At 42.7% G+C, this 17,489-nt stretch overlaps 2 protein-coding genes across 2 annotated transcripts in view; one reads left to right on the top strand and one right to left on the bottom strand.

Annotated features, from left to right (window-relative positions):
- LOC135465737 (mucin-12-like) overlaps positions 1 to 4,442 on the top strand; it is a 51,345-nt gene extending 46,903 nt beyond the window's left edge. Inside the window, exons 12-13 of the mRNA XM_064743063.1 lie at positions 19 to 162; positions 3,979 to 4,442. Of these exons, the coding sequence (XP_064599133.1) occupies positions 19 to 162; positions 3,979 to 4,241 (407 nt within the window). The 3' untranslated portion in view covers positions 4,242 to 4,442. The remainder of the gene's footprint in view (positions 1 to 18; positions 163 to 3,978) is intronic.
- A 3,169-nt stretch (positions 4,443 to 7,611) lies between these two features.
- Positions 7,612 to 17,489, bottom strand: part of LOC135465728 (protein maelstrom homolog) — a 30,921-nt gene continuing 21,043 nt past the window's right edge. The window contains exons 11-15 of the mRNA XM_064743051.1: positions 14,284 to 14,346; positions 10,480 to 10,550; positions 10,175 to 10,334; positions 9,154 to 9,252; positions 7,612 to 8,764 (exon numbers count right to left, since the gene is read on the bottom strand). Coding sequence (XP_064599121.1) covers positions 8,718 to 8,764; positions 9,154 to 9,252; positions 10,175 to 10,334; positions 10,480 to 10,550; positions 14,284 to 14,346 — 440 coding nt within the window. The 3' untranslated portion in view covers positions 7,612 to 8,717. The remainder of the gene's footprint in view (positions 8,765 to 9,153; positions 9,253 to 10,174; positions 10,335 to 10,479; positions 10,551 to 14,283; positions 14,347 to 17,489) is intronic.

Below are 17,489 nucleotides of genomic sequence, written 5' to 3'. Positions count from 1 at the left end.
CCCTGATATCCATTTAAGGTTTTGTGCAAGGCGCAGGCTTATGTTACATAAACGGGCAGTGCATACTTGACGGGGGACTTAACCCAGACAACGCCTGCCTCCACTGCCACTCCAGCTCGCAACCCAATGTGTGGAGCCAAAGAACGATTCTACTTAATAACGGTAAGCTGCAACCAATTATTTCTTTATTTTATTGGAATTTTACTCTGTAATCAACAATATTTCACCAAAACGAAATCGGACAGACGCCTTAAGAAAAACAGGACCTTCCAGAGGTTGTTGTAAGGCCTTCTGTTCCACACAATGAAAGGTCTAAAGCATTAATCAAATAAAATGTTCCTCATTTTCAATATTGTACACGTTTGTACACGTTTGTACACGTTTCATCAGTGATAGTAGTAGTATTAGGACTTCCTTACTAGGCTGATCCAGACGTGAGTCTACTTACAACGTAAGTAGACAACGTGACCACATCTACCTTACACTGACTATGGGCCTTATAAACTTACATTTTCTTGCCAAACAATATAGGCAGTGATACAGACATACATCTCACAGGTATCAACTTCTTTCTCCACTGACGAGTAGTCCTCCCATCCACCTTACCGACAGTGCCAATAAACACTTTGTACAAAACATTACTCCCATTCACCTCACCAGTAGCTCCAATATCCACCTTGGTGTAACCAGCTCTCTCATCCACCATACCAGTGGTTCTAATATCCACCTTGGTGTAAGCAGCTCTCTCATTCACCTCACTAGTAATCCCAATATCCTCCTTGGAGTAACCAGCTCTCTCATTCACCTCACCAGTAGCTCCAATATCCACCTAGGTGTAACCAGCTCTCTCATCCACCTTACCAGTAGTTCTAATATCCACCTTGGTGTAAGCAGCTCTCTCATCCACCTTACCAGTAGTTCTAATATCCACCTTGGTGTAACCAGCTCTCTCATCCACCTTACCAGTAGTCCAATATCCTCCTTGGTGTAACCAGCTCTCTCATCCATCTCACCAGTAGCCCCAATATCCTCCTTGGTGTAACCAGATCTCTCATCCACCTCACCAGTAGTTCCAATATCCTCCTTGGTGTAACCAGCTCTCTCATCCACCTCATCAGTAGTCCCAATATCCTCCTTGGTGTAACCAGCTCTCTCATCCACCTTACCAGTAGTCCAATATCCTCCTTGGTGTAACCAGATCTCTCATCCACCTCACCAGTAGTCCCAATATCCACCTTGGTGCAACCAGCTCTCATCCACATCACCAGTAGTCCCAATATCCACCTTGTTCTAGCCAGCACTCCCATCTACCTACCAGTGGTCCCAATTCCCACCTTGAAGTAGTCAGTACTCCCATCCACTTCACCAGTAGTCCCAATATCCACTGTGGTGAAACCAGTACTCCCAGCCACCTTACCAATAGCCCCAATATCCACTTTGGTATATCCAGCATTCCCATCTTTCTTCCAGTAGTCTCAGTATCCACGATGGTGTAACCAGTGCTCATATCCACCAGTACTTTTAATTTCCACCTTGGTATAACCAGTTCTCCCGTCCAGCTTCTCCAGTATCAACCTTGATTTCACCAGTACACCCACCTTTTTCGCTAGAATTGCCATCTACCAGTAGTCTCAAAATCCACCTTGGTGTAATCAGTACTCCCATCCACCTTACTAGCAGTCCCAGTATCCACCTTGGCCTTATCAGTACTCCCATCCATCTAAAAGTAGTCCGAACATCCACCAGTATTCGCATCCGTCTTACTAGTACTACCAACATCCACCCTGTTGTAAGCACTACTCTCATCCACCTCAACAGTAGTCCCATTATCTTGCTTGTTGTAACCAGTATACACATCCATCTATCAGCAGTTCCAATATCAACATTCATGTAACCGGTACTCACATCCATCTCTCAGTAGTTCCAGTATCAATCTTCATGTAACCAGTACTCACATCCATCTATTAGCAGTTCCAATATCAACCTTCATGTAACCAGTACTCACATCCATCTATTAGCAGTTCCAATATCAACCTTCATGTGACCGGTATTCACATCCATCTATCAGCAGTTCCCATATCAACCTTTATGTGACCGGTACTCACATCCATCTATCAGCAGTTCCAATATCAACATTCATGTAACCGATACTCACATCCATCTATTAGCAGTTCCCATATCAACCTTCATGTAACCGGTATTCACATCCATCTATCAGCAGTTCCAATATCAACCTTCATGTAACCGGTATTCACATCCATCTATGAGCAGTTCCCATATCAACCTTCATGTAACCGATACTCACATCCATCTATCAGCAGTTCCCATATCAACCTTCATGTAACCGATACTCACATCCATCTATCAGCAGTTCCAGTATCAACCTTCATGTGACCGGTATTCACATCCATCTATCAGCAGTTCCAATATCAACCTTTATGTAACCAGTACTCACATCCATCTATGAGCAGTTCCAGTATCAACCTTTATGTAACCGATACTCACATCCATCTATCAGCAGTTCCAATATCAACCTTCATGTGACCGGTATTCACATCCATCTATCAGCAGTTCTCATATCAACCTTCATGTAACCAGTACTCACATCCATCTATGAGCAGTTCCAGTATCAACCTTTATGTAACCGGTACTCACATCCATCTATCAGCAGTTCCAATATCAACCTTCATGTAACCGGTACTCACATCCATCTATCCGCAGTTCCAATATCAACATTCATGTAACCGGTATTCACATCCATCTATTAGCAGTTCCCATATCAATCTTCATGTAACCAGTACTCACATCCATCTCTCAGTAGTTCCAGTATCAACATTCATGTAACCAGTACTCACATCCATCTATTAGCAGTTCCAATATCAACCTTCATGTAACCGGTACTCACATCCATCTATCAGCAGTTCCCATATCAATCTTCATGTAACCAGTACTCACATCCATCTCTCAGTAGTTCCAGTATCAACATTCATGTAACCAGTACTCACATCCATCTATTAGCAGTTCCAATATCAACCTTCATGTAACCAGTACTCACATCCATCTATTAGCAGTTCCAATATCAACCTTCATGTGACCAGTACTCACATCCATCTATCAGCAGTTCCCATATCAACCTTTATGTGACCGGTACTCACATCCATCTATCAGCAGTTCCAATATCAACATTCATGTAACCGGTACTCACATCCATCTATTAGCAGTTCCCATATCAGCCTTCATATAACCGGTATTCACATCCATCTATCAGCAGTTCCAATATCAACCTTCATGTAACCGGTATTCACATCCATCTATCAGCAGTTCCCATATCAACCTTCATGTAACCGATACTCACATCCATCTATTAGCAGTTCCCATATCAACCTTCATGTAACCGATACTCACATCCATCTATCAGCAGTTCCAATATCAACCTTCATGTGACCGGTATTCACATCCATCTATCAGCAGTTCCAATATCAACCTTTATGTAACCAGTACTCACATCCATCTATGAGCAGTTCCAGTATCAACCTTTATGTAACCGATACTCACATCCATCTATCAGCAGTTCCAATATCAACCTTCATGTGACCGGTATTCACATCCATCTATCAGCAGTTCCCATATCAACCTTTATGTAACCAGTACTCACATCCATCTATGAGCAGTTCCAGTATCAACCTTTATGTAACCGGTACTCACATCCATCTATGAGCAGTTCCAATATCAACCTTCATGTAACCGGTACTCACATCCATCTATCACCAGTTCCAATATCAACCTTCATGTGACCGGTACTCACATCCATCTATGAGCAGTTCCCACATCCATCAACCAGTAGTTGATAAAAGCAGCCATCTGTTTGACCAGGCAATCAAATGGCCAGCGAAGGAGTAACCTATTCCCGCAGGCACATTACAATGTTTATATACGTTTGAAATGTCTCTTACTCTTGTTCATGTGTTTATTAACAAGGGACACGACTCCCCTGCAGTGAGGTGTGCAGTTATTATGTCAAAAATGGAGAGTTTGGGTTGAACCTGATCTGTATCTACCCCGGCTTGCTGCCAAGCCTGCAGAGTCACATGTGCTTGCTGGCCGACATGAATGAGCTGGACACCCTGCCCTGTGCCATCTCGGACAAGACTAGGAGCCGCTTAAGGGCACTGTGCTTCCCTCCACTGCCGTTGTACGTACAGTATTCCCCTATCTGTCCTGATGGGATAACACAGCTATAAGCTTACACGCGACAATTAAAACATCTATGCATAAAACATCAATGGAAGCACCAGATTCTGCCTTATTTAACTTCTACGTAATCAAAACCAGTGTAATATTTGTATTTGTACAGATTAATTTCTAAACTCCAACTTTACCATTAAACATTATAAACTGTAACTGAATAAAACACTGAATCAGCTTTTGTACCAGAGCACAAAGATGCAAGATCATTTATTAAAAAGTAAAGCCATCGTCTTCACAATCGAAGATGCAAGAAAAAGGGGAAAACCGCAGTCAGTACCTGCATAAAAGCAGGGGAAGGATGACTTCTGTATCAGAACAGGTGATCACGTCTGCATCAAAACACGTGATCATTTTTGTGTCAGAACACAAGAGTGATCATTTCTGTATCAGAACAGGAGAGTGACCACTTCTGTATCAGAACAGGAGAGCGACCATATCTATATCAAACAGGAGAGTGACCACTTGTGTATCAGAATATTAAAGGTGACCACTTCTGTATCTCCTCTCTGTTAAAAAAATGACAGTATATCACTTCTGTATCAAAACAAGAGAGTGACCACTTCTGTATCAGAACAGGAGAGTGATCATACCTATATCAAACAGGAGAGTATCACTTCTGTATCAGAACAGGAGAGTGACCACTTCTGTATCAGAACAGGAGAGCGACCATATCTATATCAAACAGGAGAGTGACCACTTCTGTATCAGAACAGGAGAGTGATCATACCTATATCAAACAGGAGATTGATCACTTCTGTATCAGAACAGGAGAGTGACCACTTCTGTATCAGAACAGGAGAGCGACCATATCTATATCAAACAGGAGAGTGACCACTTGTGTATCAGAACATAAAGGTGACCACTTCTGTATCTCCTCTCTATTAAAAAAATGACAGTAATCACTTCTGTATCAAAACAAGAGAGTGGCCACTTCTGTATCAGAACAGGAGAGTGATCATACCTATATCAAACAATAGAGTGACCACTTGTGTATCAGAACATAAAGGTGACCACTTCTGTATCTCCTCTCTATTAAAAAAATGACAGTAATCACTTCTGTATCAAAACAAGAGAGTGACCACTTCTGTATCAGAACAGGAGAGTGATCATACCTATATCAAACAGGAGAGTATCACTTCTGTATCAGAACAGGAGGGTGATCACTTTTGTGTCAGAACAGGAGAGTGATCACTTCTATATCAAAACAAGAGGATGATCACTTCTGTATCAGAACAGGACAGTGATCATTTCTGTATTAGAAAAGGAGAGTGATCACTTCTGTATCAGAACAGGAGGGTGGTCAATCCTGTATCAGAACAGGAAAGTGATCACTTCTGTATCAGAACAGGAGAGTAACCACTTCTGTATCACAACAGGAGGATGAACATTTCTATATCAGAACAGGGGAGTGATCACTTCTTTATCAAAACAGAGGGGTGATCACTTCTGTATCAGAACAGGAGGGTGATCACTTCTGTATCAGAACAGGACGGTGACTACTTCTGTACCAGAACACGAGGGTGACCATTTCTGTATCAGAACAGGAGAGTGATCATTTCTGTATTAGAACAGGAGAGTGATCACTTCTGTATCAGAACAGGAAAGTGATCATTTCTGTATCAGAACAGGCCATTAACCACTTCTGTATCAGAACAGGAGGGTGATCATTTCTATATCAGAACAGGAGAGTAATAATTTATGCATGAGAACAGCACAGTGATCACTTCTGCATCAGAAAAGGGGAGTAACCACTTCTATATCAGAACAGGAGGGTGATCATTTCTATATCAGAACAGGAGAGTAATAATTTATGCATGAGAACAGGACAGTGATCACTTCTGCATCAGAAAAGGGGAGTAACCGCTTCTGTATCAGAACAGGGGAGTAATCATTTCTATATCAGAACACAAGAGTAATAATTTATGCATGAGAACAGCACAGTGATCACTTCTGCATCAGAAAAGGGGAGTAACCACTTCTATATCAGAACAGGAGGGTGATCATTTCTATATCAGAACAGGAGAGTAATAATTTATGCATGAGAACAGCACAGTGATCACTTCTGCATCAGAAAAGGGGAGTAACCACTTCTGTATCAGAACAGGAGGGTGATCATTTCTATATCAGAACAGGAGAGTAATAATTTATGCATGAGAACAGCACAGTGATCACTTCTGCATCAGAACAGGAGGGTGATCACTTGAGGATCAGAACAGGGGGGTGATCACTTCTGTATCAGAACAGAAGGGTGATCACTTGAGGATCAGAACAGGGGAGTAATCATTTCTATATCAGAACACAAGAGTAATAATTTATGCATGAGAACAGCACAGTGATCACTTCTGCATCAGAAAAGGGGAGTAACCACTTCTATATCAGAACAGGAGGGTGATCATTTCTATATCAGAACACAAGAGTAATAATTTATGCATGAGAACAGCACAGTGATCACTTCTGCATCAGAAAAGGGGAGTAACCACTTCTATATCAGAATAGGAGAGTGATCATTTCTATATCAGAACAGGAGAGTAATAATTTCTGCATGAGAAAAGAAGAGTGATCACTTCTGCATCAGAAAAGGGGAGTAACCACTTTTATATCAGAACAGGATGGTGAACATTTCTGTATCAGAACAGGGGAGTGACCACCTCTATATCAAAACAGAAGGGTGATCACTTCTGTATCAGAACAGGAGGGTGATCACTTGAGGATCAGAACAGGAGTGTGATCACTTCTGTATCAGAACAGAAGGGTGATCACTTGAGGATCAGAACAGGGGGGTGATCACTTCTGTATCAGAACAGAAGGGTGATCACTTGAGGATCAGAACAGGAGGGTGATCAATTCTGTATTAGAATGGGAGAGTGATCCCTTCTGTATTAGAACAGGAGAGTGATGACTTCTGTATCAGAACAGGAGAGTGATCACTTCTGTATCAGAACAGGAAGGTGATCACTTTTGTATCAGGAGGGTGATCACTTTTGTATCAGAACAGGAGGGTGATCACTTCTATATCAAAACAGAACAATCAGTGTTGCTGAGAACAGAGGAAAAATCAATGTTGCATCAACGCAGAAAGGTGATATTTCCATATTAGACTTGAGTGCCTTGTATTCCTCTCCCATCCACAGAATTAAAGAAGTTTTCCAGTTTTTAGAGGAATAACTACTTGTACTCCAGCCACCCCAGCAGGAAATGCCACTTGAGGCATACACTGGACCTCTGTATACTGACACAACTACTGCTCCACTGTCATTGTTTTGGAAAACTTGCAAACATTTCCTATCAGAACACATATGGTAGTCAAGGGACTCATAGTGTGACAAAACCTACCATGTATGAAATAAAACACAAAGGCACAAATTATGGAAAGTGCATATTTTAAAAGCACCATTATTTTTTATTTAGCAGTTTAATTTGGGCATATTGGTTACATGATTTGTCCATTAGCACTGACCCAACTTGAAAATCTGATCAAGAAACACAATTATAGCCTTTAACCTGATTGACCTTCATCCTGTATACCTACACCAGTTTGTTTATACTGGGTGTGCGTCATCACCTGACACTATGGATAATAGCTGACGTATGCAGGAACTGCATCTTGCTGATACGTTTAACAATGTGACCTAAAAGAAATGAATCATCTGAAACTGGTAAGCAGTTACATGTAACTGCTGATTTTATTTATATATTCGGTTGAACATTGGTAAACTTGATTGCAATGACAGCATACACCTGTCATAGTGATAAAGTTTACCATATGTCATTAAACTGGAAGTAAACTACACATGAAGATTACACAGTACTACAGCTGAAGATTTCTACCCTGTACTGAAGAGACATACGTTTAAACTACATTTTTTGACATGAATTTTGCATGTCAAAACCAGATTTTGCCAAAACTATGCTGTGCTATATACATACATTCCTGACATTATTAAACTGCTCTGTGAACCGGTCTTGGTAGCTTCCATCTTGCCACACCGAACATACAGTATGAGCAAAAGCATAACGAATCTTAGACGTTAATACAACAGTAAAATTGATGGTTTACACACTGGAACATTGTTCATGTAGCACTTCACATTTTGACTCAAATCTGACTACCTTGAAAACGGGCTTTGCACACAAAGACCTTAGTCATAACTACTTTGTTCTTAGATGACGATGTTACCATCATGTCATTTTTAATAAAACAGAGACAAAGTTACAAAGTAAAACAACCTTAAAGTGATGATCTCACTAACATTGGCTCCATAAATTTATCACAAATCATGAACATTTTAGCAGCAATTCTGCTGATGGAGTCCAATAGCACAGGGAACCTTCTGGTCAGCCCATCCTGTCACACGATCAGTGGACAGGCTTCCACAGTGACTTCCAGGCTTCCACCGTGACTTCCCAATCCCTGGTTACCTGCATACTTCATCTCTTTGATGAGTGTTCAAGATACCCTCATTCTCCTCTCAGTCACTGCTGAGAGACATGCCGGCCATTCCATCACCCACTGCAGCTGCAAAACAATGAACCGGTGAGTGGGCGGTGATCCACATTGGAGCATCCAACTGGAGTTTTTTTTCTAAAGCTGCGTGAATACACAAGTACCTGTGCACCGTGCACGTCATCTCGGAAGGTGGTTTTCATTACACATGCTCCAATACCTACATTTCTGCTATACTTTTAAACACATGAACATGGAGCGCCATGGATTCACAATCTTGTAACCAAATAGTTAAAACAAAATACGTCCTGTGAAGTCACATCTCATGACGGTTAACAGACTAGTATCTAAAATACTTTTAAATTGCACTAAAAATAAAATTTGACAGTTTTTAAAATGTGTATAAACACTTCCACAGTTTGTGAAGTATATATGCGCAATAGATTGACTGGCTTTGTTACCTGTCATAGAGGGAGGTGCAAAGCCCCGTCCTACGGGCACCCGGAACTGTGTGATCTGATGAGCTAATGGTCCCAGCACACCCCGCCCACAACCTCCATCTGCAAAGACACAGAAGAACAGTCATACCAAATACCAGAATATTTATTTACCAATATCATTCCACAAGCATATCTATACCCTTACAAGATGTACTGGAGGTATACTTGAGGTACATCTGAGAGGTACCACTTAGGCGTAGCTTGTGTGCCTGAGGTATACTTGGGAGGTATGCGAGGTGTATTGAAGGTGTATGTGAAGTTCTACCAATTACTGTAAATGCCTCTTTATTCGCATGGCACTAACATTCGTGGATTTCGCGGCAAACACATTTCCGCAAAATAAGTGCCATCGAATATAAAATCCATGTAAATAATTTATTAATGTAGCATCTGTTACAATTATTAATTTTTTCACAAGTACTACAGTTCTAATACTCTTTCAAACACGTTAATTAAAAATACCTAATTAGAATGTATTCCGGCTTTCACAAATCCTTCACTAACACCTTCCTATTTACCTCACAAAAGCTTGTTACAAAACTGTATGTACTCCAGTCATACCTAACCCCTTCATACTTACCTCACAAAAGCTTGTTACAAAACTGTATGTACTCCAGTCATACCTAACCCCTTCATACTTACCTCACAAAAGCTTGTTACAAAACTGTATGTACTCCAGTCATACCTAACCCCTTCATACTTACCTCACAAAAGCTTGTTACAAAACTGTATGTACTCCAGTCATACCTAACCCCTTCATACTTACCCCACAAAAGCTTGTTACAAAACTGTATGTACTCCAGTCATACCTAACCCCTTCATACTTACCCCACAAAAGCTTGTTACAAAACTGTATGTACTCCAGTCATACCTAAGCCCTCGATATTTACCCTGGATATTTACCCCAGAACAACTTGTCACAATCATTATGCAAACCAACGATGCCTAAGTGATCATGCAATCAGAGCCTGATCTCACGTACTTGCCATCCCAGGCCTTGCTGCAGGAAGTGTGCACCCAGGGCCTGACAAAGGTGGGGGCCCAGGTGATGGACCCTGGGGCCTCATTCCCCTCCCTACAGGAAGGCCTGCTCCTAACCCAGGCCTTGGTTCTACCACACCCGGTTGTCTGGACCACGGTGTCTACAAAGGTAACAAGCCACATCACAAACAGATTATTTCACCATTCCTTCTCACAACAATAATACTAACTTCATAATAGCAATCACAGCACAAAGAGATATGATAAGTTTAGCAGAGATTTGTGAACACTGTGTCTCAGGCTTACCTGTGGTACATTGCCTGGAGCTCTCAACACACTGATTGGTACCCCAGGATTTTCTAGTCTAACAGCCAAACCTGTCAAACAAAAACAAAGACAGTGATAAACTAACCATCCAGGATTTCAAAGACACTGCATTCTGACACATGAGAACCAAGGACAAACACTCTCATTATACAGATGAAACAGTCAAATGATCAGGACCACAGCAACCTACATATGAACCATGCCCTCATGCTGCCTATCACATGCTGATCCTGCATACACTCTGTACCTCCCCTGCTCAATGCTATATGTAGGCCTCACCACCACACTGCTCTCCCCTAACCCAGGCTACACACCTCACCTCATGCAACACACATGTACCTCATCCCATGCCACATGTGTACCTACAACACACCACACCCCAATGCTACATACATGTACCTCATCCCATGCCACATGTGTACCTACAACATACAACACCCCAATGCTACACACATGTACCTCATCCCATGCCACATGTGTACCTACAACATACCACACCCCAATGCTACATACATGTACCTCATCCCACGCCACATGTGTACCTAAAACATACCACACCCCAATGCTACACACATGTACCTCATCCCATGCCACATGTGTACCTACAACATACAACACCCCAATGCTACACACATGTAGCTCATCCCATGCCACATGTGTACCTACAACATACCACACCCCAATGCTACACACATATACCTCATCCCATGCTACATGTGTACCTACAACATACCACACCCCAATGCTACACACATGTACCTCATCCCATGCCACATGTGTACCTACAACATACCACACCCCAATGCTACACACATGTACCTCATTCTATGCCACATGTGTACCTACAACATACCACACCCCAATGCTACATACATGTACCTCATCCCATGCCACATACACATACATAAAACCCATCCCATGCCACATGTGTATCTACAACATACCACACCCCCATGCTACATACATGTACCTCATCCCATGCCACATACACATACATAAAACCCATCCCATGCCATATGTGTATCTACAACATACCACACCCCAATGCTACATACATGTACCTCATCACATGCCATGTGTACCTACAACGTACCACACCCCAAACTACATACTTGTACCTCATCCCATGCCACATGTGTACTTACAACGTGCCACACCCCAATGCTACATACCTTACCCCTTCCCATGACACGTGTCCCTACAACACACCACACACCAATGCTACACACATGTACCTCATCCCATGCCACACGTGTCCCTACAACATACCACACCCCAATGCTACACACATGTACCTCATCCCATGCCACATGTGTACCTACAACATACCACACCCCAATGCTACACACATGTACCTCATCCCATGCCACACGTGTCCCTACAACACACCACACACCAATGCTACACACATGTACCTCATCCCATGCCACACGTGTCCCTACAACACACCACACCCCAATGCTACACACATGTACCTCATCCCATGCCACATGTGTATCTACAACATACCACACCCCCATGCTACATACATGTACCTCATCCCATGCCACATACACATACATAAAACCCATCCCATGCCACACGTGTCCCTACAACACACCACACACCAATGCTACACACATGTACCTTATCCCATGCCATGTGTGTACCTACAACATACCACACACCAATGCTACACACATGTACCTCATCCCATGCCACACGTGTACCTACAACATACCACACCCCCATGCTACACACATGTACCTCATCCTATGCCACATGTGTACCTACAACATACCACACACCAATGCTACACACATGTACCTCATCCCATGCCACACACACACATATATGAAACATATCCCATGCCACATGCAAGTCATCTCACTAGCTGTCATAAGCTTTATTTATTTTTTTAAATACTAAATTTTATTAAATTTAATATTTATTTCATTACACACTGAAAAGCTTTGTTGCAAGTGCACATCTGCTCAATAAGTTTGAAAACAATATAGAAAAAATAAATATATAAAACAGATCAATGAAGTAAACTAGTTCTGTATAAATCAAGCGCGATGATTTTTTATATCATATTTCCACCTGTACATGTATGTGGCACATACATGAAGACTAAAGTGGTGCACCCTGTAACTAATGAGATAAATGTTTTAAAAAATCCCTTGTACCCATATAAAGTTGTGCAGAGTAATTTGGTTGCTTCAGGACACCCAGAGGGATTAACTGCTGAGGCATGACAGTCAAAGTACAGTGGGCAAAGCAGGAAATAATCTGGCCCGCTATGTCAATTGTCCAGTCTGTGGATTATTTTCTTTGACAAATTATTTGGCATGCCTGGCTATTGTCCTTGATTGCACATTGAGTTGGATCATCATTTTGCTTTTCCAAATCACCGCATGTACACGAACACAGTAATAAAAGCAAAGTTTCACGATTTCTGCTGTTGTTGTTCCACAGGTGATTGCTAATGACAAACTTGATTGACTGAGCTTGAAGGTATAGAACACACTAGCATGAAGTACATGTCAGATGAAAGACCATTAAATATTTTCTGGAAAAATAGACTGATTTATCTTTTTTTTTAAATATTTTTCAACTTATTAAAATACATTTAAAACTTTGGATTGTACTGAAAAATCATCTTCATTGAGCTATGAATGCATTCAACAAAAGGACCTTGAAACAAACTATTTTAAGTCCAAAAATATTAATGTGACGTCACTGATACCATCTGGGTCCCACCACACCACCATAGAATTCTACGTTTTAAATGCATTTTTGTTGACTACAAAAAAATTCTAAAAAACTAAATCAAACTATTTTTCTCGACAGTGTTTTATAGTCTTTCATCTGATAAATACTGTTTCCTTTGCATTTAAATTTCATACAGCTTTAATAAGCAGTCTGTTATTCACTGATCAAAAACTTTATAGAGATTGTACTCATACAACAGGCTCTCTAGGGCTTAAAAATGTTGGTAAAAAGTCCACCTTTTCTATGTGCTGTAATTCATAGTGTATACTACTCAGCAGTTATAGTATCACTAGTGGCCATAACTGTCAGAACAGTAAGAGCACTAGTAATGGTTTCAAGACATTTTTTTCAAAATAGAGCCTGGAAAATGGAGCTAAGCAAGGGTGGCAGTAGCTTATGGAAAACCAAGCCCCAATGCTACATGTGCACCTACCATGTCAAAGTGCTACCTGTGTACCTACTATGCCCCCATGCTACATGTGTACCAACCAAGCCCCAATACTGCATGTGTACCTATTATGCCCAGTGTTACATGTGTACCTACCACAACCCAATGCTACATGTGTGCCTACAAAGCCCCAATGCTACATGTGTACTTACCATGCCCCAGTGCTGTAAGTGTACCTACCAGGCCCCAATGCTATATGTACATATCTCATTCCATGGTACATGTGAACCAACCAAGCTCCAATGCTACATGAGTACCTACCAAGTCCCAATGCTACATGTGTACCAACCAAGCCCCAATGTTACATGAGTACCTACCAAGCCATAATACATGTTTACCTACGAAACCCCATTGCTACATGTGTACCTACCATGCCCAAATGCTACATGTACATACCTCATCCCATGCTACATGTGTACCAACCAAGCCACAATGCTACAAGTGTATCTACCATGCCCCAGTGTTACATGTGTACCGACCACAACCCACTGCTACATGTGTACCTACCACAACCCTATGTTACATGTGTACCACAACCCGCTGCTACATGTGTACCACAACCCAATGTTACATCTACATACCTCTTCCCACACCGCCTGGAGGTCTGGATCCCTGCAAAGACTGCACTGAGCCCGCTGACTTTGCTGTAAAAATAATCAGCACACCTTTATTATATTAAAAGCACACCTTTCACCTTTTCACATGTAAGGATGAAATCTGCTAGATGGCTTTTTTACATGCATTAATTTCATTGGTGTTTTACGTCCTACTCAAGAATATTTCACTTACACGACAGTGACCTGCATTACGGCAAAAGGAAACCGGGCAGAACACGGTGGAAAGCCACCAACCAAGACAACATCCCACGCCGTACAAGGCTTCTGTCATGCAGATACAGGTTAGCCGATACCTGACACTACCCACCATGCCAACACCCCACACTGTACAAGCCTTCTGTCATGAGAATACAAGTTAGCCAATACTTGACACCACCCACCATGCCAACACCCCACATTGTACAAGGCTTCTGTCATGTGCATACAGATTAGCCAATACTTGACACCACCCACCATGCCCACAGCCAACACTGTACAAAGCTTCTGTCATGTGCATACAGATTAGCCAATACCTGACACCACCCACCATGCCAACAGCCCACATTGTACAAGGCTTCTGTCATGTGCATACAGATTAGCCAATACCTGACACCACCCACCATGCCAACAGCCAACATTGTACAAGCCTTCTGTCATGTGCATACAGATTAGCCAATACCTGACACTACCCATCATGCCAACAGACCATATTGTACGAGGCTTCTGTCATGTGAATACAGGTTAGCCAATACTTGACACCACCCACCATGCCCACAGCCAACACTGTACAAAGCTTCTATCATGTGGATACAGATTAGCCAATACCTGACACCACCCACCATGCCAACAGCCAACATTGTACAAGCCTTCTGTCATGTGCATACAGATTAGCCAATACCTGACACCACCCATCATGCCAACAGACCATATTGTACGAGGCTTCTGTCATGTGAATACAGGTTAGCCAATACCTGACACCACCCACCATGACAACAGCCAACACTGTACAAAGCTTCTATCATGTGGATACAGATTAGCCAATACCTGACACCACCCACCATGCCAACAGCCCACAATGTACAAGCCTTCTGTCATGTGGATACAGGTTAGCCAATACCTGACACCACCCACCATGCCAACAGCCCACATTGTACAAGGCTTCTGTCATGTGCATACAGATTAGCCAATACCTGACACCACCCACCATGCCAACAGCCAACATTGTACAAGCCTTCTGTCATGTGCATACAGATTAGCCAATACCTGACACTACCCATCATGCCAACAGACCATATTGTACGAGGCTTCTGTCATGTGAATACAGGTTAGCCAATACTTGACACCACCCACCATGCCCACAGCCAACACTGTACAAAGCTTCTATCATGTGGATACAGATTAGCCAATACCTGACACCACCCACCATGCCAACAGCCAACATTGTACAAGCCTTCTGTCATGTGCATACAGATTAGCCAATACCTGACACCACCCATCATGCCAACAGACCATATTGTACGAGGCTTCTGTCATGTGAATACAGGTTAGCCAATACCTGACACCACCCACCATGACAACAGCCAACACTGTACAAAGCTTCTATCATGTGGATACAGATTAGCCAATACCTGACACCACCCACCATGCCAACAGCCCACAATGTACAAGCCTTCTGTCATGTGGATACAGGTTAGCCAATACCTGACACCACCCACCATGCCAACAGCCCACGTCAAACAAGGCTTCTGTCATGTGGATACAGATTAGCCAAACCCTGACACCACCCACCATGCCAACAGCCCACATTGTACAAGCCTTCTGTCATGTGAATACAGGTTAGCCAATACCTGACACCACCCACCATGACAACAGCCAACACTGTACAAAGCTTCTATCATGTGGATACAGATTAGCCAATACCTGACACCACCCACCATGCCAACAGCCCACAATGTACAAGCCTTCTGTCATGTGGATACAGGTTAGCCAATACCTGACACCACCCACCATGCCAACAGCCCACGTCAAACAAGGCTTCTGTCATGTGGATACAGATTAGCCAAACCCTGACACCACCCACCATGCCAACAGCCCACATTGTACAAGCCTTCTGTCATGTGGATACAGATTAGCCAATACCTGACACCACCCACCATGCCAACAGGCCACATCCTACAAGGCTTCTGTCATGTAGATACAGGTTAGCCAATACCTGACACCACCCACCATGCCAACAGCCCACACTGTACAAGCCTTCTGTCATGAGAATACAAGTTAGCCAATACTTGACACCACCCACCATGCCAACACCCCACATTGTACAAGGCTTCTGTCATGTGGATACAGATTAGCCAATACCTGACACCACCCATCATGCAAACAGCCCGCATTGTACAAGGCTTCTGTCATGTGGATACAGGTTAGCCAATACCTGACACTACCCACCATGCCAACAGCCAATGTCAAACAAAACTTCTGTCATGTGGATACAGGTTAGCCAATACCTGACAAACCACGCCATACCAACAGCCCACATTGTACAAGCCTTCTGTCATGTGAATACAGGTTAGCCAATACCTAACACCACCCACCATGCCAACAGACCACATTGTACAAGGCTTCTGTCATGTGGATACAGGTCAGCCAATACCTGACACCACCCACCATGCCAACACCCCACATTGTACAAGGCTTCTGTCATGTGCATACAGATTAGCCAATACTTGACACCACCCACCATGCCCACAGCCAACACTGTACAAAGCTTCTATCATGTGGATACAGATTAGCCAATACCTGACACCACCCACCATGCCAACAGACTACATTGTACAAGGCTTCTGTCATGTAGATACAGGTTAGCCAATACTTGACACTACCCACCATGCCAACACCCCACACTGTACAAGCCTTCTGTCATGAGAATACAAGTTAGCCAATACTTGACACCACCCACCATGCCAATAGCCCGCATTGTACAAGGCTTCTGTCATGTGGATACAGGTTAGCCAATACCTGACACTACCCACCATGCCAACAGCCAATGTCAAACAAAACTTCTGTCATGTGGATACAGGTTAGCCAATACCTGACAAACCACGCCATACCAACAGCCCACATTGTACAAGGCTTCTGTCATGTGAATACAGGTTAGCCAATACCTGACACCACCCATCATGCCAATAGCCCAC

This window comes from Liolophura sinensis, chromosome 1 (assembly GCF_032854445.1).
Source record: "Liolophura sinensis isolate JHLJ2023 chromosome 1, CUHK_Ljap_v2, whole genome shotgun sequence".
Lineage (NCBI taxonomy): Eukaryota > Metazoa > Mollusca > Polyplacophora > Chitonida > Chitonidae > Liolophura > Liolophura sinensis.
The sequence above is the reverse complement of the archived record's forward strand: the minus strand, read 5'-3'. Positions and strand labels throughout refer to the sequence as shown.